The sequence below is a fragment of the Grus americana genome, chromosome 23 (genome assembly GCF_028858705.1).
Source record: "Grus americana isolate bGruAme1 chromosome 23, bGruAme1.mat, whole genome shotgun sequence".
NCBI lineage: Eukaryota > Metazoa > Chordata > Aves > Gruiformes > Gruidae > Grus > Grus americana.
In genome coordinates, this window is record NC_072874.1 from 3,817,073 (window position 1) to 3,839,326 (window position 22,254).

Here is a 22,254-nt window from a genome sequence, read left to right on the forward strand (position 1 = left end):
CATCCCACCAGCAACTTTATCTGGACAAAGAGTAATTAAGGGGTCTGGTATCTGGTGGGTTATCGACGGCCGCAGCAACTGCTTGAGCTGGCCGGGAGCTGCACCCCATCTGGGGGGCCATGCGGGAGCCCCCCCCCCCCCAGAACATGGTCCCGAGCTGCTTGCGGTCCGCTGGGCGAGGTGACCTGCTCGCTGTCCCACCGCAGCTCTGCCTGCCCCAAGTTCACCCCGTTCCAGCAGAACCACCACGAGACACGCTGTGCCAGGGTCGCCTTATTCCTGCCCCTCGCGGGGTCGCAGCCCCCCGTTTGCAATACGCTGTCCCTGTGCCGTCCCCTGCCCGGGGATGCTGGCTGGGGGGGGTCAGGGATGTACTTGGGGGGTGAAGGGGTGCTGCCAGGCTCTGTCTCGGGATGGGTGCAGGCAGCACCCCAGCCTGGCACGGGCCGCCTCCGGGAGCGGAGCTGGATCCCGCAGAGCCGTATATCCCCACGCACCCCCTGTAAATCCCGGCAGGCAGAACCCAGGGAGCCGCAACGGCGTCCCCCCATACTGCTGGGGACTGGGGCCCCCCCGATGCCATCCTGTCCCCCCGCTTGTCACCCCCACGGGCAGGCGGTGGGTTCTGGCGAGCGGTGCCGGAGGGTGAGCGTGCGGCCGCCCCGGCTGGGCTGGCTGGTACAATGAACCATTGCTGGGAGCGCGGGGAGGAAGGGGGGGCGAGGGGAGGGGAAGCTCTTGCTCAGCTGCGAGAGCTGCCGAAGAGACAGGGGAAACACACGCACAGGCATTCCCGCTCTCCCCCGCGGCATCCGCCTCACCCTGCCCTGCCCTGCCACCCGCCTCGACACCCCGGCCCCCAGCGCCGGGCGGTTTGGGGTGCTGCGGTGGCACCCCGGCCTGCGGTCCCGCTGGGAGCTGGGGGGGCAGCGTGCGAGCGAGGGTCCATGCGAACCGGAGCAGGAGGGCTGACGGTAGGAGGGATGCACGGGGCTGCGTGGGGCAGGGGGTACGGGGAGGGGGGCTCTGCCCCCTGCAATGGGGGGGGGGGGGTGTGTGTCTCAATCCCCTTGCTGTGTGCTGGGGGGTGCTGAGTGCTGCCCCCCCCATGTGTGGGGTGGCTCTGGGTCTGGGGTGGGACAGGGCACTGAGCCGTGGGGACAGAGGGCCCCGTGCCCCTGGTGGGGGCTGCCAGGGGGCTGCCCCCGGGCTCTGCCCTCACCGCTCCCCCTCGGGCAACACCAGCCTCTGCAATGAGCCTGGGGGGGGGGGAAGGCAGGAGCCCCCCATCCTCCCCATCCTGGGGGGCAGCAGGTCAGTGGGGGGGGGGGCAGCACGCCTGGGGCCGTGGTGCGGGGAGGGCTGGGGGCAGCCACCATCCCCAGCTCGCCCTCCCGGCACTAATCGGCGGTGACGCCGTGGCAGGGGGGCTGCGGAGCCAAATGGTGCCTTCGCCCACACCGGGCCTGAGCGCTGGGGAGGGGGCAGGTGAGGGCACCCTGGGGGACAGCGGGATGGGGGGGACACACACACACCTGCTCCCCCCGGCCCCACAGGTGCCCATGGCGTGCCAGCCCGGCCGGCGCTCACACGACGATGCTGGGGACTGAGCTCTCCCCAGCCGGGGCGAGGGGCCGGGGGCAGCTGTGGGGGGCTCAGGCCCTGGCCGGAGCGGGTGCTCCCCCCGCTCCCTGCAGCTCTGCCTCGTCCCCGGTCCTTGGTGTGTCCCAAGGAGGGACAGGAACTGGCGGCTTCCTGCCCTGCACAATTCCCTCCCCGCCCCGCTCCTCCCGGGACATTGTATTTGGAGCCCTGGCCGGCTCCCTCCCTCCGCCCCTGCAGCCCCTCGGATCCGGGAATTGCTCTTCTTCCAGCGGAAATCCTGCTTTCCCAGCCAGCGATGGGGCTGGGAGGCCGGGGGGGGGGGTGGTAGGGGGGTGGGGAGCTCCCTCCGCCGTGGGCATCTCCTCCCAGGGTGGGGGGCGAGGGGACACCCCCTGCCGTGGGCTTGGCCGCTGGCGGGTGGGCTTGTGGGGACAGATCGCTTTTGGGGGGGTGCGAGTCCTTCCTCTTCTGCCCCCCGGGGTATTGTTGGGGGGCAGCACCCTGCCACCTCGTGGGGCTGGCACAGGGACGATGCCGGCCAAGCGCTGGCCATGCCCAGCTAGAGCATGGCTGGTTTTGGGGGCCAGCAGCCCCCTCTGAACCCTGTCCTGCTCACGGGCAGGCAGGGGAAGGGGTGTCCCTGCAGGCATCACTGCTGGCGAGTGCCCGGGAATAGCACCATGCCAGCACCGTGTTCCCGACGGTGCTTCCAGCCCCCTGCGCGCCCCAACCAGGGTGGGACACCCCGCCGGGAAACCCACACTCCGGGGATCCTCTTGCGGCTGTCACCCCATCTGCGTGTTCCCGGTGGACCGTTGCATCCCGTCCCACCGCTGCTGTCCTCATGTCTTGCAGTGGTCCAGAGCGGTTTGCTCGTGGTGTGGGTCTCTCCGGCCGCAGCAGGACCCTCCCGTCCCTCCTTGCACCCCCTGTTTCTGTCGGGGAACCTGCTCCCTGGAGCCGAGCCGGGCCAGGGGATGCTGTGCTCCGCTGGGAGCTGTGGCACACTTGCCAGGCACTGGGTGAACTGGGAAGACTGGAGCAGGGACAGGGTTCTACCCCATGGCCCCAGCTCCAGGTGTCTGAGCTGGACGTGGGGCTGGGTGCGGCAGGAAAGGAGCAGGGACACCGTCTGCCACCGTGCTGGGCCGAGGAGTGGGTGGTGGAGGGGCAGGACATGTCCTCTCGTCCCCTCCCCAGGTCTGTGGGGGTCCTGGGCATGGGACAGGGACATGCCTCGGGATCATGTGTCCTAACAAGCCACCTAAATGAGGCACCTTCTCCTCCCACGCCGCAGCTGCTTTGTGCCTCAGTTTCCCCCCTGGGATCAGGGAGCTCTGGAGCTGCGGGGTAATGGAGGAGCCAGGCGGGCTCGGTGCTGCGCTGTGCAGCGGGCTCGGTGCTGAGCTGTGCAGCAGTCTCGGTTCCTCTTCCCCTGGGGAGGCTGCGGCAGGGCGGCAGGAGCCACTGGGGTGCAGGGCCACAAGGAAAGGACACGGGGCTGCAGGGCGAGGGCAGTGGGACACAGCGCGGGAAGGGCACAGGGTGCCCAAGGGACTGCAGCCGCTGCTCAGCCCCACTGTGGTCCCTGCCCGGCCCCCCCCCGGCCGCCCAAGGCCTCAGATCCCGCCAGCCCCTAGGTTCTCCTTGGCTGATGGAGAACCATCCTCTTCCTCCCCCACGCTGTGCTCCTACTGCTTCCTCCTCCCGCTGCATAGGTGCTGGCCGAGTTCCTCCAGCAGCTGCCCCTCTGCCGCCCGCGCTCTCCCCGGGGAGCCGTGGCACACCTGGGTGCCAGGGACCCGCTCTCAGCCTGGCAAATGCCACCCTGGCTCGTCCCCATGGCGCTGGGTGCGTGACATTTCCGGCACCCCCCATATCTCTCCGTGCGGCTGCATTCCCCTCCCCCAGGATCCTGACCCCTCCATCGCCGTTATTCCCCAGAGGGCAATGGAGGCAGGGGATGGGGGCGATCCCCATGGGGTGTCTTGGCACCGCGGGTGACACACAGGGTGACACCGGTGTGGACCGGGACATCGCCCTCCGGCTCAGAGCCGGGGATGGGGCTGAACTGCCCCCATGTCCCAGAGGGGGGGCCGGGGAGCAGATGGACGCGTGGCCAAGGACGCGGCTGCATCGTGCCCAGCCATGCCCGGCGGGGCGGGGGCAGCGGCGGGGGTGACGAGTTGGCTGGGTCTCAGCGCGGGGCGGGAGCTGGCAGCTCGGCCGGGGCCGGTGCCGGTGGAGCCAGTGCGGGAAGGGCTCGGTTGCCATCTGCTCCCAGGCTCCAAGCGGCTCCTTTTTGGGAGAGCCGGGGCCAGACGCCAGCGCACAGCCATCGGACACGGGGCCGGCTGCGTCCCCTCCCCAAGGACGATGCAAGGGGATGTTTTTTGTGTCACCCTGCCCGGTTGGGAGGTGGCAGGGACCAGCTCGGGAGTTTTGTGGGTGCCCAGAGAAGGGGAAGCGTGGGCGCAACGCTGCTGTGCAGCGGCTGGACACGGCGTGGGCAGCGGCTAAATCCCGTAGTGCTGCAATATTTTGGGCTTGTGCTTGCCTAGAAGATGCTCCTTGCCTGCCCGATCTCTGCCGGCAGCCGTGGCAGCGCCGCCGCCGCGCTCGGCACAGAAATTTAGCAAAATGGGAAGTTTCTGAGCGCGATGCCGGCGAGGAGGCGGGTGATTCCCACCAAGAGGGGACAGCGTTTATGAGAGCCGGGAATGTTCGTCAGCTAAAATAGCCACTTATTGTCAGCAAAAATAAAAGCCCCAACCAGGCAAACCCTCTTGGATTTGGCAACACTGCCCGGTCTGCAACGGCCGCGGCCTTGCCACACTGCCGATGTCGAAAGCAAAGGTGGAGGGGGGAGAGCCGGGCTCTGCCCACCCCCCGCCAAGAGAGAGGAAAGTGAATCAAAGACCATGACGGGGGAAACCCTCCCGAAACGTCTCCTCTGCCCCAAAACCTCCATCTCCTCCTGCTCTCTGGAGCTCAGGGGACAGGACACGGCTGCCAGGCGAAGCCCGGCTTCACGGCACCTTCCCTCCGTTCCTGGGCTGGAGACGGGGTGAGCTCTGCAACATCGCTGCAGAGCCCTCGACCGGAAAGCTCTGCCCGGTCCAAACTGGGCAGACTGGTGCAGGTGGGTGGCCAGCACCCAGGGGAGATGTCAGGGCTGGGGACAGAAATGTCTCCTTGCAGCCACTGCGGGAGAGGTCCGATTTCCTCCTCCTCCTCTGCAACACCTTTGCAGCCGAGCGCGGCCCCGGCCGGAAGAGTGTGGCTCCGACCGCAGCGAGGCGAGCAGGGCCCTTCCTGCCCCGAGAAACCAGTTTCCCTGCAGCATGGAGGGGACGAGAATGGGGACGGGGACGAGGACACTTTGAGGTTACCTTTCCACCCAGCCTGGCTCCCTCCAGCCTTGGGGCAGCCGGAAGACACCTCCGCCTTGGAGGGAGGTGATGGGTTTGTTGAGGAGAAAAACCCACTCAAGGATGTGGTTTCAGCCCGTGCAGGGGTGTTGCAGCCCATGCAGGGGTGTTGCAGCCCATGCAGGGGTGTTGCAGCCCACGTAGGAGTGTTGCAGCCTGTGCAGGGGTGTTGCAGCACATGCAGGGGTGTTGCAGCCCGTGCAGGAATGTTGCAGTGCATGCAGGGGTGTTGCAACTCATGCAGGAATGTTGCAGCGCATGCAGGGGTGTTGCAACTCATGCAGGAATGTTGCAGCACATGCAGGGGTGTTGCATCCCGTGCAGGAGTGTTGCATCCCGTGCAGGGGTGTTGCAGCCCATGCAGGGGTGTTGCAGCCCACGCAGGGGTGTTGCAGCGCATGCAGGGGTGTTGCATCCCGTGCAGGAGTGTTGCATCCCGTGCAGGGGTGTTGCAGCGCATGCAGGGGTGTTGCAGCCCACACAGGAGTGTTGCAGCGCATGCAGGGGTGTTGCAGCCCACACAGGAGTGTTGCAGCCCACACAGGAGTGTTGCAGCGCATGCAGGGGTGTTGCAGCACATGCAGGGGTGTTGCAGCGCATGCAGGGGTGTTGCATCCCGTGCAGGAGTGTTGCATCCCGTGCAGGGGTGTTGCAGCCCATGCAGGGGTGTTGCAGTGCATGCAGGAGTGTTGCAGTGCATGCAGGGGTGTTGCAGCACATGCAGGGGTGTTGCAGCCCACGCAGGAGTGTTGCAGCACATGCAGGGGTGTTGCAGTGCATGCAGGAGTGTTGCAGTGCATGCAGGGGTGTTGCATCCCGTGCAGGGGTGTTGCAGCCCACGCAGGGGTGTTGCAGCCCGTGCAGGGGTGTTGCAGCCCATGCAGGGGTGTTGCAGCACATGCAGGGGTGTTGCAGCCCACGCAGGAGTGTTGCAGCCTGTGCAGGGATGTTGCAGCCCATGCAGGGGTGTTACAGCGCATGCAGGAGTGTTGCAGTGCATGCAGGGGTGTTGCATCCCGTGCAGGGGTGTTGCATCCCGTGCAGGGGTGTTGCAGTGCATGCAGGGGTGTTGCAGCGCATGCAGGGGTGTTGCAGCCCACATAGGAGTGTTGCAGCCCGTGCAGGGGTGTTGCATCCCGTGCAGGGGTGTTGCAGCCCACGCAGGGGTGTTGCAGCGCATGCAGGAGTGTTGCAGCGCATGCAGGGGTGTTGCAGTGCATGCAGGGGTGTTGCATCCCGTGCAGGGGTGTTGCATCCCGTGCAGGGGTGTTGCAGTGCATGCAGGGGTGTTGCAGCGCATGCAGGGGTGTTGCAGCCCACATAGGAGTGTTGCAGCCCGTGCAGGGGTGTTGCATCCCGTGCAGGGGTGTTGCAGCCCACGCAGGGGTGTTGCATCCCGTGCAGGGGTGTTGCAGTGCATGCAGGGGTGTTGCAGCGCATGCAGGGGTGTTGCAGCCCACATAGGAGTGTTGCAGCCTGTGCAGGGGTGTTGCATCCCGTGCAGGGGTGTTGCATTGCATGCAGGGGTGTTGCAGCGCATGCAGGGGTGTTGCAGTCCATGCAGGGGTGTTGCAGCCCACATAGGAGTGTTGCATCCCGTGCAGGGGTGTTGCAGCGCATGCAGGGGTGTTGCAGCGCATGCAGGGGTGTTGCAGCCCACATAGGAGTGTTGCAGCCTGTGCAGGGGTGTTGCATCCCGTGCAGGGGTGTTGCAGCCCACGCAGGGGTGTTGCAGCGCATGCAGGAGTGTTGCAGTGCATGCAGGGGTGTTGCAGCACATGCAGGAGCGTTGCAGCCCGTGCGGGGCTCTTGCCCGCTGCCTGATGCCCTCCCTGGTGTCCACAGGTGCCTCTTCTCCTCCCCGAGGTGACATGGAGCAGCTGAAGTGACCCGAGGAGCCGTCGCAGTGAGTGGGGTCGCCGTGAACGGGAGCACTCACGGGTGCCAGGGGGGCACAGGGTGCCCCGGGCGGCACAGCCCTCCTCACGGGCTGGTCCCTGCCGGTGGCGGTGCCCGTGGGGACCCCGGTGTCCCCATGTCACAGCACAGACCCCCAGCCGGGGGGTGGCAGGACCCCACTCCTGCTGGGGCTGGGGTGGGGCGGGCAGGGGCTCACGCGTGCACCCCAGTGCCTCTAATGGGGACCGTGTGTGCACATCCATGTGCACATGCGTGTGCCCTGCCGGGGCGGCACGGGGGTCACGGTCCCTCTTGTCCCACAGGCTGTGCCCAGGATGGGCTGTGTGCACTGCAAAGAGAAGGGGTCCGGCAAAGGGCAGGTGGGGGGCGAGTTGGGTGCCTCCCCACCCCCCGCCTCCCAGTACGACCCCGACCCCACGCAGCCGGGCTCCGTCTTCACCCGCATCCCCGACTTCAACAACTTCCACGGCGCGGCGGTGCCCTCGGCTCCCTCCTTCACGGGGCCGGGGGGCTTCACCTCCAACACGCTGCAAATGCGGAGCGGGGGCATCACAGGTCAGTGGGGGGGCTGGGAGCCGGGGGGGGGGGGTGTTCAGCTGCACCCCTGCAGCACCCAGGGGCTCACCACGGTCCCCTCCACGTGCCGCAGGCGGGGGCGTGACGCTCTTCATCGCCCTGTATGACTACGAGGCCAGGACGGAGGATGACCTGAGCTTCCAGAAAGGGGAGAAATTCCACATCATCAACAACACGTGAGCCCCCGCCACCCCGGACCCCCTGCCACCCCCAGTCCCCCCATGCCACCCTGGGGAGGTGCCTCCATGCCGTGGGTACCCCCCGCAGGACCCAGGCTCTGCCTCGGCTCCATTGCCGGATACCAAGAGAACCAGGGCCACAACCAGGGCCACGTGTGTCATGAGTTGGGCATTCTCAGCAGCGACGCAGGCATGGGTGTCCCCTGTGGTGGGGAAGAGCAGGGTCTGGGGGTGCTGCATGCGGGGAGGGAAGGTGCAGGGTGGCCAGGTCCATCCGTCTGTCCCTCCTCCTCACTCTCGGTTCCTCTTTCCCCAGGGAGGGTGACTGGTGGGAGGCCAGGTCACTGAGCTCGGGCTCCACGGGCTACATCCCCAGCAACTACGTGGCCCCCGTGGACTCTATCCAGGCAGAAGAGTGAGTACGGGGCGGGGGGACAGGGATGGAGGGGGTCCCCGACTCCATCTGCCTCGAGCCCAGGTGTCTCGGCACCCATGGCGAGCTCTGGCAGCGCCGCGGTGCTGGCAGGGGGCCGTGGCGTGGGGGTCCCCGTGGGTGCCCCTCAGCGGTGCCCTCCCGGTGCTGAGCCCGGCCCCGCGGCAGGTGGTACTTCGGGAAGATCGGGCGCAAGGACGCGGAGCGGCAGCTCCTGTGCCACGGCAACTGCAGGGGCACCTTCCTCATCCGGGAGAGCGAGACGACGAAAGGTACGGGGACAGGGATGGGGACACCGGGGGCTGCGTGCCGTGTCCCGCCCTGACCCGTCCTGACCCGTGCCCCCATGTAGGTGCCTACTCCCTCTCCATCCGGGACTGGGACGAGGCCAAGGGAGACCACGTGAAGCACTATAAAATTCGGAAACTGGACAACGGGGGCTACTACATCACCACCCGCGCCCAGTTCGACACCATCCAGCAGCTGGTCCAGAACTATATAGGTAGGGTGGGCTGGGGGGCAGAGGGTGGGGTGATGGGGGGCGTAGGGAAAGCCCAGGAGACCCGTTTGGCGAGAGGCAGCTGGCTGGGCTAACTGGGTTTAACTGGAGGAGGAGGGGGCTGTTCTGGTGGTGGCATTTGGGGGCACCCCCAAGGGGTGCAGGGAACACCCGGCCTCTCCAGAGAAGGTAAATAGCCCCTGGGTCTGGGTGGGCACCAGCTGCTCCCCAGGCACAGCCGGGGGGGGGGGGATTGGGGGTCCGGTCCAGCCCGAGGGGGCGCGGGGCCATCCCTGGGGGAGGCGGCGAGGGGCGCACCCCATTTATGTGCGTGCATGTTGGGGGGGTGACCAGACCATGCAGGAGCCTGGGCAATGTCCCGGGGTAGCGGGTGGGGGCAAAGGGCCGGTGGGGGGTCCATGCCCCGGGCTGACGCCTGTCCCCACCGCCTGGCGCGGCAGAGCGGGCGGCCGGGCTGTGCTGCCGCCTGGCCGTGCCGTGCCACAAGGGAACGCCCAAGCTGGCCGACCTCTCGGTCAAAACCAAAGACGTGTGGGAGATCCCCCGCGAGTCCCTCCAGCTCCTCAAGAAGCTGGGCAACGGGCAGTTCGGGGAAGTGTGGATGGGTAGGGCCTGGCGGGCAAGCCGGGGCGAGTTGGGGCGGGGGGGACGGTGGGGGCACCCCCAGGCCTGGCAGCCCCCCAGGGAAGGGTTCCTGCCTGCCGGGACAGGCTGAGCTACACCAGTTTGCCGGCGTGGGGAAATATGCTGTGTCCCACTCTGGGGTCACACCGGGTACCCCGGGATGCCCCGTGAGGTCCCTGCGTGGGCAAGCAGCCCCCCCATTTCAGATGGGACCACAAACAGGAGACAAAACCAGGCCGGGGGGTCCCCTCCTCGTCATCCTCTTCCCCCAGCGCCCCGTGCTCCCTCCGCTCGGCGTGCATGCTGCATTCATCCCATCGCACCCCCTCCCTCCTCCCCTGCCTGCCCCCCCCACAGAGCATAACGACGGGTTGTGCCATCTGCTAACCCGCCCGTGCCCCACTATGAAGCCCCAGACCCTGGGATTAGCTAAGGACGCCTGGGAGATAGTGCGGGAATCCATCAGCCTCGACAAGAAACTCGGCATGGGATGTTTCGGAGACGTGTGGATGGGTAAGGCTGGCCCAGCCGGCCGGGGCGGGGGGCTTGGCGGGGGGCAGGAGCAGTCCGGTCCTGCCCTGGCAGGCAGCATCGCGGGGTGGTACCCACTGCTGCGGGGGAGATGGCAGCTTGGCACGGGCTCCCTCGTGGAGGGATGGGGAATGGGGTAAGGCTGGCATTAGGAGATGAGCTCACGGGTGCCTTGTCCCCACGCCACGGGGTGAGGGGGACTCCTTGTCCTGGGTGGGGTATGGTGGTATCGTGCCCCTTCCTTGCCCTGCCCTGATTACCTTGCTCCTCCCTGCATGCCTCCGTGCATGCCTCCATCCATCCATCCATCCATCCATCCATCCATCCATGCACCCCTCCATCCACGCACCCCTCCATCGCAGCCCTGCCAGGGCCAGACGTCCCCTGGTCTCGCGGTGACCCCGTGTCCCCGGCCCAGGCACGTGGAACGGCACCACGAAGGTGGCGGTGAAGACGCTGAAGCCGGGCACCATGTCACCCGAAGCCTTCCTGGAGGAGGCTCAGATCATGAAGCGGCTGCGGCACGACAAGCTGGTGCAGCTCTACGCCGTGGTGTCGGAGGAGCCCATCTACATCGTCACTGAGTTCATGAGCCAGGGTGAGCGGGGGGTGCTGCCCAGGGGACCCCCCAGCTCTTCTGCAAGTCTAACCCTGCCTGGGCACAGCTGGGGTGGGCAGGGAGCTGGTCCCAGGGCTGGGGGCTTGCAGGGGAGGGCACCCTTGGGTGGGCACGGCTGGCTCTCGGGTGCTTTGACTGGCACCCTCTGCCCGCAGGCAGCTTGCTGGATTTCCTCAAGGACGGGGACGGTCGCTACCTGAAGCTGCCCCAGCTGGTGGACATGGCTGCCCAGGTACCGGGGAGGCTGGCACGGGGCGGGGGTGCCCCCCAGGGAGCGCATCTGGGGGGTCCTCACTGCTTCCCCCCACCCAGATCGCGGCGGGCATGGCCTACATCGAGCGGATGAACTACATCCACCGGGACCTCCGCGCTGCCAACATCCTGGTGGGAGACAACCTGGTGTGCAAGATCGCTGACTTTGGCCTCGCTCGCCTCATCGAGGACAACGAGTACACGGCACGCCAGGGTGAGCCTGCTTGGTGTCCCGCTGCTGTGGGGACTGCTGCCCTGTCCCCTCCGTGCTACGTCCCACCCTGGTGGACCTGGAGCTGGTCACCCCCAGTGCTGGGTGTCCCGGGCAATGGGTGCCCCAGGTGATGGGTATCCTGGGGGGTGGATACCCCGGATGATGGGCACCCCAGGTGCAGGGTGCCTTGGGTGCTGGATCCTCCCAGTGCAGGATACCCTGGGTGCAGAATGCCCTCAGTACAGGGTGCTCCAGGTGCAGGGTGCCTCTAGTGCAAGGTGCCCCAGGCGCAGGGTACTCCCAGTGCTGGGTGCCCCTGGTGCTGGGTGCCCCGGGTGTGGGGTACCGCGTTGCTGGGTGCCCCGAGTGTGGGGTACCTCGGGTGCAGGTGCAGCAGGGTGCCCTGGCCATGCCTCACCTGCCTCCCCTTGCAGGTGCCAAGTTCCCCATCAAGTGGACGGCCCCGGAGGCCGCGCTGTTTGGGAGGTTCACCATCAAGTCAGACGTCTGGTCCTTCGGCATCCTCCTGACTGAGCTGGTGACCAAAGGCCGGGTGCCCTACCCAGGTACGGCCCCGCTCGGGCAGCGGGCACCCTTGGGGTGGGCTGGGTAGCGGGGTGCAGGCAGGGCAGGGGCTGACCCTCCCCAGCTGCCACCAGCAAGGCTTGTCCCGTGCCTCAGTTTCCCCATCAGAGAGACCAGCACAAAGCTGGGCTCCCTATCCAAACCACGGGGCAATGCCACCGCATCCCTCGGCGTGCCTCGGTTTCCCTATTGGCTTGTCCTATGGGGGTGCTGGTTGCTGAAGGGGTGTGTGTGTGTGTGTGTGTGTGTGTGTCTTTGTCACGCAGGGATGAACAACCGGGAGGTGCTGGAGCAGGTGGAGCGGGGCTACCGCATGCAGTGCCCGGGCAACTGCCCCCCCTCCCTGCACGATGTGATGGTGCAGTGCTGGAAGCGGGAGCCCGAGGAGCGCCCCACCTTTGAGTACCTCCAGTCCTTCCTCGAGGACTACTTCACCGCCACCGAGCCCCAGTACCAGCCGGGGGACAACCAGTAAACCCAGCGCCGGCATCCCCCAGCCAGGCTCTGGGGTGGCTTTTGGGCAAATCTCCTCCTTTCTGCAGGGCGGTTGTTGTTCCCTTTGCCTGTGCGCCCCCCCCGCCCCAAAAAAACGCCTGTTGAGGGGTGCTTGGGATGCCCCGGGGAGGACAGGGGGTTTTGCACAAGGATTTTGGACTCAGAGAGGGGGGAAAACTGTGCCCCCCCCACCCCAGCCCCCTTTCACCCCCCGGCCCCTCTCTCGTTGCCTTCACACCCAGCTTTGAACCTGAGAAGTGCTTTGGCTGGGGGGGAGGAAAGTGGGGTACCCCACTGTGCCCCCCCAGACACCCCTAGCTCTGTAGCAGCAGAGGTCTCACGGGAGGGGGGGGGGTATCTCCCCACCCCAATCTCCTCTCCCCTAGCTCAGCTCTGCGCACCTGGGGGGTTTCAGCCCCCCAAATCCTGGCACTGACCTGGGGAAGGTCACCTCAACGCCCCCCCCCCCCCATTTATATCGTCTTTAATTTATAAGATTTTATACCCCTCACCCTGGCAGCCATCTCACCCCCACAGATCGATGCATTTGGGGGATCCCCTTGACCCCCCCTTTTATCTCCTCTCCTTATGGTAGAGCCAAATCCTGAAAGCCATAAACCTCTGCTTGCACTGGGGGGGGGGACGACAAGGGGCCGAGGCCAGGAGGGGGCAGCTCTGCCCTGGGGGCTGTTTCCTGCTGCCTCGGGCAGGGCGGGAGGGGGGTACGGGATGGGGTCACCCCCGCGGCGCTGGGGGGGGTCCCGGCTGCAGCTTGGCTCAAACCCCTGTGGCAAGCATTAATGGGGGCTGGGGGGGGGACTCAGGGCACAATGTGAATGTGAACTGGGGGGGGGGGGGGATGCCACCCTGCTGGCTGGCTCCTGGGGGCCGGCTGCCCCCCTGGGCACCCCCTTTCCTTTGGGACGGGGGGGGTGTCTGTATTCCCAGGCTTGGCCCCAGCTCTGCTCCCCATGGCACCCGTGGGGCAGGGCCGTGGGTAGGCAGTGCCACTTTGGGGGGGGGGGGGGTGAGGAAGGGGAAGGGAAGGGTTTTGTTGTTCATTTTGGTTTTTTAAAATCCAATCTGTAAATAGAAATAAAACCTTTCTAACAAGCGGGGGTGCCTGGGTCCCTCTAACCCCCATCCCTCAGGGAGAGGGGCTGCCCCGGTTGGGGATAGGCACCGGTCAGGGAGGGGTGGGGGGGCTAGAGCTGGGGGAACAACCCTGGATTACAAGATTTGGGGTGCAGGCACCCATCCCCACACAGGGGGGGTTCCCAGGTTGAGCCAAGCCAGGACTGAGGGCCGTATCCTCACCCCCTCCAGCACGGACATACCCTGGGCTGGGGGGGGCCACGTCTGTAGGGGGGAGCAGAGAAGGGTCCCCCTGCCCCCCCCCCGGCCATGTGGGGGTGCAGCACCAGCTCCCCTCGCAAATAGAAACCTGGAAAAATGGGGTGGGGAAGCATTTGGGTTTGCAGAGCTGCTCCCACCCAGGGCACCCCACAGCTCCCCCCCTGCACCCAGCCCCCCCTGCACCCACATCCCCTCCTGCTACCTCCCAGGCATGTGCATTAACGAAGCAGCAGCCTGGGTTTAATTAGTGTGTGTGTGTGTGTGTGGGGGTCCCTGGACAGTGTCTGGCCCCCTCCTCTGTGGGAGGGCAGAGGTGCCCGTGGGGGGGTCCTGTGCTCGGAGCCTGGGAGGGAAGGGGTTAATTTTCCTTGCAGCTTGGCCTCCCCAGCAGGGCCCAGCTGTGGCCGGTAATGAATTCCCCAGCACTGGTGGGAAGGGGGGACTGGCCCCGGCCCCAGCCAGGGGGGGCTCAGGCTTGGGGGGGGAGGCCCCGGGCAGGTGGGGAGGGGGGCACAGGGCCAGTGCCAACGGGTCTGGGGACATGCCAGGGGGTCTGGGGACGTGCCACCGTCCCTGGGCACCGCCAGGCACCTCCCTGGCTCCTGCTTCACCCCGGTTCCTACAAGGGCCGCAAATCGCCGGGGCGCAGGGGTGTGCAGTGGAGCAGGGCTGGATGTGTCCCCCCCCATCGCCCCCGCTTCCCCATCCCAGGGAAAAATCCTTGCGGGAAGGGCCAGGCCCCCGGCCAGGCTTGGCTGGGCAGCGTGGCACGATGCCCGGTGCCGGGGGGGCCAGGCGAGGAGAGCAGATTGCGTGGCACCGCCAGCCGAGGCGAGGAGGCGGTTGGCACCGGCCCGCGGCGGGCAGAGCCCCGGTGCCAGATTGCAGCCACCGGCTCCGGCCGCCCCACGCCTGGGGCTGGGCACCCAGGGGCACCCCACAGGCACGGCAGCGTCTCTGTCACACACACACACACACCCCCCCCCCCCGCCCGGCTGCCCCCCACCTCGTATCACCCCCGTGATCAGCATGCACACCCGTGCACACCCGTGTGTTCAGTGCACATGCGTGCGCGCTGCCTGTCCTGGGTGTGCACACGCTTGCGCTCCCTTGGTGCAACCTTGCCCGCAGCTCCGTGCACGCGTGTGCACACACCCCCCCCAATATTCCGTGCACACAGGCTCTGACACACACCCAGCACCCCAAAATCACGCTCCTTGGTGTGAGGGGCACACACCTCACCCGTGCAATGTGTCCCTTGTCCCCAGGCCCGCGGGGACACACGTGCTGCCCGCTCCAGCCCCGTGTGGGGGACAGGGCTGGCTCGGGGGGCCATGGGGACCCCAGCCCCACACACCCCAGCTGTGGCCGGGGCGGGGGGTGGGGGGCAGGCAGCAGCCTCTGGCCAGGGCTGCTCGGTGCCGGCTCGGGGAGGAGATGGACGCGGCCGCGCGACCACGGTGGGCACCTGCGGAGAGAAGAGGGCTGGAGAGCGGAGGTGAGTGGGAGGAGGGAGCAGGTGGGCAGCGGTGGGGAGGAAGGCTCACCATCGCCTTCGCTGCGCCCACAGGCAGCCCCTCCGTCCCGGGCGCGATGGACTGACGGATGCTGACGGACGGACCCCGGTGTGCTGGGCCCCGGCTGTGCCAGCCCCCCAGCCCCAACTGGATCCCTCTTCCTGCCCGTTCCTGCCCGGTTCCTGCCCGTTCCTGCCTGCTCAGGCATTCAGAGGGGCTGACCCCACCGCGCTCCAGCTCCCCGGCACCAGGGCAGCAGCGAGCAGGATCAGCCCCTCGCTCTGCCGGGCTGCCAACGTGGCAATTCCCTCTAGCACAAAATTCACTTAAAAAGAAATAAAAATATAAATCTGGGGCTTGGCCTGGCGCGGAGGGGCAGGCTGGCGATGCAGGCTCCCTGCTGCCGCCCTCCTAATGCTCAGCTTTCGCCCCCCCCCACCCCACTGCAGCCTGGGCCAGATCCTGCCCTCCTGATGGGAAGCAATGCCACCCCTCATGTCCCCAGCCTAGGACCCCCGTCCCCAGCAGGTGGGCGCTCCCTGCTCCGCTCCAGGGCCAAGTCAGGGGGTTTGTGCTGGCCATGCCGTGCCCCGGGGACCCACGTGGATTTGGCCACGTGCTTTTAAACGCAGTTGTGACACAGCAGTCCCTGTGGGACCACGGTCACGTCACTGTGGTCTGTCCCGAGTTTTCCTCTTCGGTGTCATGAGCTCTTGGGGACAGTGAGTGCGGCCCAAGATTGCCGGGACCTGGGTGAAGGGGCTGAAGAGAGGGACCCCCGTCCTGACCTCCGTCCTTCTGTCCTTCCCTCCTCTCCCCCCATGGGTGCCCCAAGGCAAGAACGAAGGGGTTAAAGGGTTTCACCCTGGGGCGACCACAGGCTGGGCAGGGGAGGGGGCATCGATTTTATGTTAATGGTGGGCTGCATCAACCAGGGATGGAGGCACCAATGGCTGCTGCAGGGCATGGCCACCCACCTGCTCCCAGGGCCACCCTCTGCAGAGCCCCTGCGGCTCCCGGCTGCCCAGGTCAGGGTCCACCCTGGACCAGGGTCCAGCCAGAAGTGATGGGGAGGTGGGGAAGGAGGCTGGGACCCCCCAGAGGTGCTGCAGGGCTTATCTTCGCTGCAAAGCCTGGGTTGGGTGCTCAAGGGGAACACGGCTGTGAGTGCTCAGCACCCAGACCCAGGGGCTCAGGGTTGGCCCCGTCCCCCTCCAGCTGACCGGTCCCTGCAGCATTGCAGGCAGCGCTGCAGAGCTGAGCCCTGGCTGCAGCGTCTTCCAGAGAGGAAGCAAAAGCAGCTGAGCATCACCTCCCCTGCCCGCAGCCAAGGGCCGAATCCAGCATGGGGCTGTAGGATCAGGACCCCCCAGTGCTCCCCAGGATCCTCCATCCTTGTCAGACCCAGACCTATCTTCCCTGCTCCTGCCCGCAAACCCTGCCTGTGCCTGCCCAGCCCAAGCGGTCCCGCTCCGGCTGGCTGCTCTGCCTGCACCGTGCCAGCCTCGGTCCATGCGAGCGTGGCAGGAGTTTGCGGGCGGGGGGTTCTGGAGCGAGCATGCCCACCCGGTGCCAAGCGCGCGGTGGGCGCAGGTGTGAGACCGCTGCAGATGGCCGGCGCTGCAGACCCTGGCACAAGGGAGCCATGGCACTGCCACCCTACCCGGGGGGGGGTCCTCTTGCCCAAAGCTGCTGCTGGGAGCTGTGTCTCCCTTGTGAGCAGGAAAGAGCCATCCCCACCCAAAACAGGCCTGGCAACCGGATCTGTCCCTGTTCCCTTCAGCCCAAGCTCCCCAGGGACTGGCAGAGCCCGCAGAGCTCCTGGGTCATGGATCAGACCTGCATGCCCACGGCAGCAATGGCCAGACAACAGTGGAACATGGCCAAAAATATGGCTTTAGGCTTGACCAAGCTCAGGACTGCTGGTCCAGGCCTGCAGGGACACGGAGGTACTTATCCACAGTCACCCAGCAGCTCAGCACCAGTCACTGGGAGGGGACACTTTTTTCCATGGAAAAAAACAACTGATATTTGGGAAGAGCCATGCACTGGCTACAGCAGCAGCCGTGACAGCAACCAGGGAGCAGCAGGATTTGGGAATGGAGGTTTCTTGGGCAAAACGAGGCGTAGGGACGGTCGGGGCGCAGCGCAGATGTACGTGGATGGGGAGGAGGTGCAGCAGGAGCCTTGCTCTGCCCGGGGCGCGGTGCTGCTCGAGGCTGCTCAGAACTGGTTGTATTGGGGAGAAATCTGGGACGGTTTTGCTGCTCTGGGGCAGCACGGGGCTGGAATTCAGGGTTGAATGTGTCTCTTCTGCTGCAGTTACATTTATCGGGGTAAAATCTAGCTGGCTTCATCCTCTGCAGATGCCAGAGGGGCAGAAAACCCCCAACCCCAGTTGGGGTCTGTGACCCACGCTCTCCACAAAGGCAGCTCCTGCATCCCAGCAATGCATCAAACACCTTTTGCTGTCCCCTTTCCTCCCCGTGCCCGTGCACCCCAGCTCTCCTCCGCAGCACCCCGCTGCACCTCACTGCACCCCGCTGCCTCCAAACCCCTGCTCTCACCCCGGGGAGCTGGTGACTGCCACCACCACCCAGCCAAGCCAGTCCGAGCTCTCGGGGGACAAACCCAGGCGGGTCACCCGCCGGCCTGATCCTGGCGAGGGTGATGGCGAGCGGGACCTGTGCCCCCCGGCTTTGGGAAGGGGGGGGGGTTGGACTCCCGGGACAGCCACCCGCAGGGCGCAGGGACACGGGCTGAGAGCCGGGGACAGCGGTGGCCCCGGCTCGGTAAAGCAGCCACTAGATGGTAGCGTAAGTCCACGCCAACGCTGCTGACACAGCACTTGGCTGGGAGAGGGACAGAGTGCCCGGGTGACCCGGGTGGCCCTGGGGACCCGCCTCCGCCACCCCCCTCCTCCGGTAAAAAGAGATGCCGGCGAGGCTGAGCACCCGCGCAGTTGTGACACGGGTGGCGTGGGCACGGCTCCCACGCCCCAGTGCCGCCTGTCACAGCCGGGAGCTGCCCGTGCCTGCCGGCGGCTCTCTGAACCGGGGGCGAGGGGAGGACCCCGCTCCCAAACCCATGGCATCCACCTCCCAAACCCAAACCACCCCACGCAGCCGAGCTGGGGACAACCGCGGGGCACAAGCCTGACTTGAGGGGGGACAAACCCAGGCCTGGGGACAAGCAGGGTGACCCATTAGGCACCCTGCTCAGCATGGGGGTGCTGGGCACCCATGGGAGCCTGGCAGAGCCGGAACGTGGGTGGCCCTCCACTGGGACCCTGCCGGAAAGTGCCTTGCTTTGCTCCTCATCCCCGCTCCCAGCCCTGCTGAGGGCTCCATGCCAGACTGATATATATATTTTATGATAACTATAGAGATGCACTTCAAACCTGACAAAGGACTTTGACAGTTTTAAGCATCTCTTTGATTAATACATGACCTTTTAATGCTTCGGATTAAATTAATAAATCTTTTACATTCTAACCCATTCTGCTTGCAATGTAATGTTTTTTGCACGACCTCCTTCTCTCCCTGCCCGTGCAAGGCAGCTGACCCATCCCTCCCTCCCGCTCCCCCGGTGCGCACGCAGGTACAGCAATACACGGGCTTGCAATATTCATAGGGTGCAAAGCCCTGCAAGGCGAGAAGGGAGGGATCCTCCTCGTTTTTTGAACTGTCCCTAAAAATAGCAAGAAAATTCAAAGCTGACATTCAGGGCAAGGGGACGAGGAAGCCTGCAAAGTTGCTCACTCAGCCACCAGCGATTGCAGCGATCCTGTCTGCGTGTGCAGATTCCTTTGCTGACCGGGCTGGAGCCCAGGCCTCCTCTCCGCACCGCTTCCAGGAGCAATGCAGATGGGTCCCCATCCTTATCCGGGGTGTGCAGAGCCCAGCCGGTCCCCGATCCATCCCCGTCGATCCCACTAGAGTGCACAGAGCCTAGGGACAGAGCTGCCAGCTTTTCGGGTGCAATAGGTCCCTGCCGGAAGACAACTCTCAGCTTGACCCCGGCTCACCAGTTCATCCCAGTCAGGCAGCGAAGCTGGGGTGCCCAGCATGTATCCTGAGAGCAGATTCACTCCTCGCTGCCTGTTGATCCAGAAACACACATCAAACCCCAACCTGCACCACGCAGGCGAGGCGGAGGGCTGCTGTAAAGCCAGGTGCTGTGTCTCTCCCTGCACCCATGTGTTATTTCATCGATGACTCACGTGTTATTAGCAGCCAAGCAATATTCCCAATTCCCTGGAGTTAACCCTTCACTCGTCACTCACAAAAACACAATGTCATAACAAACATCAGTGGTATTATCTACTTTAATTATATTGTATCTACCTGGCTCCGGGAACATTAACATTGGCGGAGACTTGGAGGGAAGGAGCTGGAGAGATGCTCGACGGAGCCACAGGGAGGGAGGTCACGGCGTGCTCAGGGAGCTGGGGGGGCAGCACCCCGCTGTGCCACCACTGTCCCAGGGGATCTTGGTCACCATCTGCCCTCCTGGCATCCCCTCTGGGACCTGGCCAAGAGGGGACACAGCACCGTACCCCAAAGAACGTGGAGGAGCAGGGTGTTACCAAACAGCAGGGAAGTTTCCAGGCCCTAAACAGAGCTTCTGCTTTAAAAAAAATAATTAAAAGTGGGGGGGGGGGGGGGAAGAGGGGGGTGATTGTGCAGCTCTGTGGGCAGCACATGGGTGCTGAGACGGAAAGGGTGATGAAGTGCAGATGTGCACCCCGGATTGTGGCGGGGGGCTGCAGGGGCTATCCGTCCTCTCCTCTTTCAACCCTGTATCCTCGGGGAGGGGGTACGCAGTGCGGGTGCATCCCGGGAGAGGGCAGCAATGCCCCGCGCATCCCATTGGGACCTTCGGGGGGGGGGCACCCCGGGGGGGGGGGGGCAAACCACCGAAGGTGGTTTGCCCCCCCCCCCCCGGGGTGCCCCCCCTCCCTCAAGTATCCCCCTCCCTAAGCAGCGCGCAACGGAGGCGCGCCCGTTTGCGCCCCTCCCTGCGCGCTTCGCAGCGGCGGGGAGGAGAAAGAGGGGCGGAGGGGGGGGGGGGAGGAAAGGAAGGAGGGAAAAAAAAAGAAGGGGGGGGGAAAGGAAGGACTACAAGGCCCGGCATGCCCCGGCGGTGCTGCACGGCTCCCCGGGGTGCCGGATGCTGGCCGTGCCGCTGACAGCGGAGCGAAGCGGAGCCGCGGTCCCCGCCGCGCACGGAGAGGAGAGAGGGGCAGGGCGCGCCTCGCCACCGGCTCCGCTCCCCCCCTTTTATCCCAGCCCCCACAAAGCCGGGAGCGGCAGAAGGCAAGAGCGAGGGAGGAGGTGGAGGAGGAGGAGGAGGAGGAGGAGGAGGAGGAGGAGGAGGGAAGAGGAGGAGGAGGAGGAGGAGGAAGGGGGGAGGCAGCGGCAAGCCAGGGCTCTGCTGCGCTGTGTCTTTCTTTGCTTTCCGCAGGCGGCGAGCGGCGGAGGCGCAGAGGGGAGGTCGGTTCCCCTCCGCCTCCCGCTCCGCTGCCTTTTGTGTGTGTGAGAGGCGAAGGGGGGGGAAAAAGAGGAGAAAAAAAAATTAGAGAAAAAAAAAAAAAAAGCTAAGCGGCAGAGGGGAGAGAAAAGCCCGGAAAAAAATAAAATAGAGGGGTGGAGGGGGGGGAGAGGGAAGGAGGAAAGCGGCGAGGAAAGAGCAGGCAGGGGACGGAGGAGGGGGCGGGCTGGCAGGAGCGGAGTTGCCTGGGGAGAATGTGAGCAGGAGGCGCTGGAAATGCTCTCGTTGAAGGTGGCGAGCGGTGCCGAGGGCTCCGGGACTCCCGCGGCCGGTCAGGAGGCAGCCCCGCCGGACGGCAGGAGCCTCCCCAAGCGGGCGGGCTCCGAGGGGCTCGGAGCGCAGCAGCCGGCGGGTGAGTACCGGGGACCCCCCGCCTTTGTGTGGGGCTGGGAGGCTCGGGAGGGTGGGGGGGGGAAAGGAGGGAGGGCACACGGGACACCCCCTTCGGGCAGAGCGGGGGGGGGGGGGAAGGAGGCGGCGTGTCGTGTGTGTGTGTCCCCCCCCCCGCCGTCCCCTCCGCTGAAGTTGCGCGGCGAGTTGCTGCCAAATTGCAGGAGTTTAATGGCACTTGGGGCGGGGAGGGGCCTGCGGGGGGGGGGGGGCCCGGGGCGAGCCCCCATCGGGGGGGCTGCGATCTCCACGAGTTCGGCCGCCTCCCCCTGGCCGGCCCCCGTCCTCCCCCCCGCCGTTTCCCCCCCCCCTCCCCGGGCTGCGAGCGCTGAGTGACAGCTGTCAGAGCCGGCTCCGTCCGCTAGAAGGCAGGCCGCCGCCGGAGCCGAGCGTGTCAACAACGTTTGGGGTTAGCCGGGCTTCCCGGGGGACGTGGGGGGCCCCCCCGGGCAGAGCATCCCACCCCCCTTCCCCTGGCAGCCGGCCCCGGGGAGCGGCGGGCTGGCCCGCGGGAGGCAGCCCCAGGGGGTGGGGGGATGTCGGGGGGGGTGTAGATGGCGGGGGGGGGTCTCACCCCAGCCCCGCCGGTGAAGTTGCGTGGTCCGCGGCGCGGGGCTCGGCGAGCGGTTGTCGCTTCGGTGCCTGTCATCCCCCCTCTGATTTGTTTTTATTGATCAGCTGATTTAAATCCATCCCCCCCACCCCCTCCCCAGCGCGGCCCCTCGGTGCTTGCACGGCAACGGAGACCGTGGGGGGACCGGTGGCTTTGGCGGTGGCTGGTGTCGCCCCACGGGGTCACGCTAACGCCAGACCCTCTGCCCGCCCTGGGGACGTGTTTGGTGTCCCCAAGGCCGGGGCAGGTGGAGACACCTGGGTCCCTGCTTGTTTACGTGCTGGGGGAGGACGCGGTCTCGGCTGCGACCAGGTGGCCTCGTGCATCCAGCCCCTCGGCCCGTGGCTGCCAGAACCGCCACCGAAAGCCACGGGCTGAGCTCATTGTGTGCCGCCGTGAGCCCCGGCGCGCGGTGGAGTCGCTCCAGATTTATCCTGGCGTGACAGAGAGCAGAAGCAAACCCCCGGGGCGACGGGCACGGATCCTGCCCGCTTGCTTTCGACCCAGGCGCCGGCGGGCTCTGGGGGCGCATGGTCCGAATCGGCCCCCCCCTCCAGGCCTCCCCCACCCCCCCCCCCGCCTCTTCCTCACCCCCCCAGGTGTCCCCTTACACTGGCTTCTCCTGCTGGGCTGAGGAATTTGCAGGGGAGGGTGGTGGTGGTGGTGGGGAGGGGGGGAAGAGGAGGGCGGGGGGGGGGGGGGGGCTGGAGAAGGGATGGCGCGGCGCCAAATTCCGCTCTGCCATGTCTCTGTAACCTGAATAGGCCAACTCCATCCCCGGTGCGAGTCCCCCGGGGCTCCGCCGCGCTCCGATGCAGTCAGGCGGGAGGTGGCTTTCGTC

General features: G+C 66.3%; 2 protein-coding genes across 9 annotated transcripts in view; both read left to right on the forward strand.

The window, feature by feature from the left end:
- Nucleotides 1-738: 738 nt before the first annotated feature.
- FGR (FGR proto-oncogene, Src family tyrosine kinase) lies at nt 739-13,097 on the forward strand. 3 transcript variants are annotated; one of them, XM_054802622.1, is made up of 13 exons: nt 739-974; nt 6,882-6,942; nt 7,259-7,511; nt 7,606-7,708; nt 8,028-8,126; nt 8,313-8,416; nt 8,497-8,646; nt 9,105-9,269; nt 10,238-10,417; nt 10,594-10,670; nt 10,751-10,904; nt 11,339-11,470; nt 11,756-13,097. In XM_054802622.1, the coding sequence occupies exons 3-13, from the start codon at nt 7,271-7,273 to the stop codon at nt 11,962-11,964; spliced, it is 1,614 nt and encodes a 537-aa protein (XP_054658597.1). In that variant the 5' UTR covers nt 739-974; nt 6,882-6,942; nt 7,259-7,270; the 3' UTR covers nt 11,965-13,097. The 3 variants fall into 3 exon arrangements, with proteins under 3 accessions (XP_054658597.1, XP_054658598.1, XP_054658599.1); XM_054802623.1 differs by lacking the exon at nt 9,105-9,269 and adding an exon at nt 9,646-9,801 and having other exon boundaries at nt 11,756-12,008; XM_054802624.1 differs by lacking the exon at nt 9,105-9,269 and having other exon boundaries at nt 11,756-12,008.
- A 6,913-nt stretch (nt 13,098-20,010) lies between these two features.
- AHDC1 (AT-hook DNA binding motif containing 1) overlaps nt 20,011-22,254 on the forward strand; it is a 52,938-nt gene continuing 50,694 nt past the window's right edge. For 2 of the 6 annotated variants that reach the window (XM_054802652.1, XM_054802653.1), the window contains exons 1-2: nt 20,011-20,175; nt 20,642-20,762. Coding sequence is in view for 2 of the 6 variants with exons in the window: in XM_054802645.1 (XP_054658620.1) it covers nt 20,627-20,762 (136 nt within the window). In the remaining 4 variants the exon portion in view is untranslated. Of the gene's footprint in view, nt 20,176-20,264; nt 20,353-20,586; nt 20,763-21,145; nt 21,210-22,254 lie in introns of those variants that run through there. The other 4 variants (XM_054802645.1, XM_054802646.1, XM_054802650.1 and 1 more) reach the window with 3 other exon arrangements.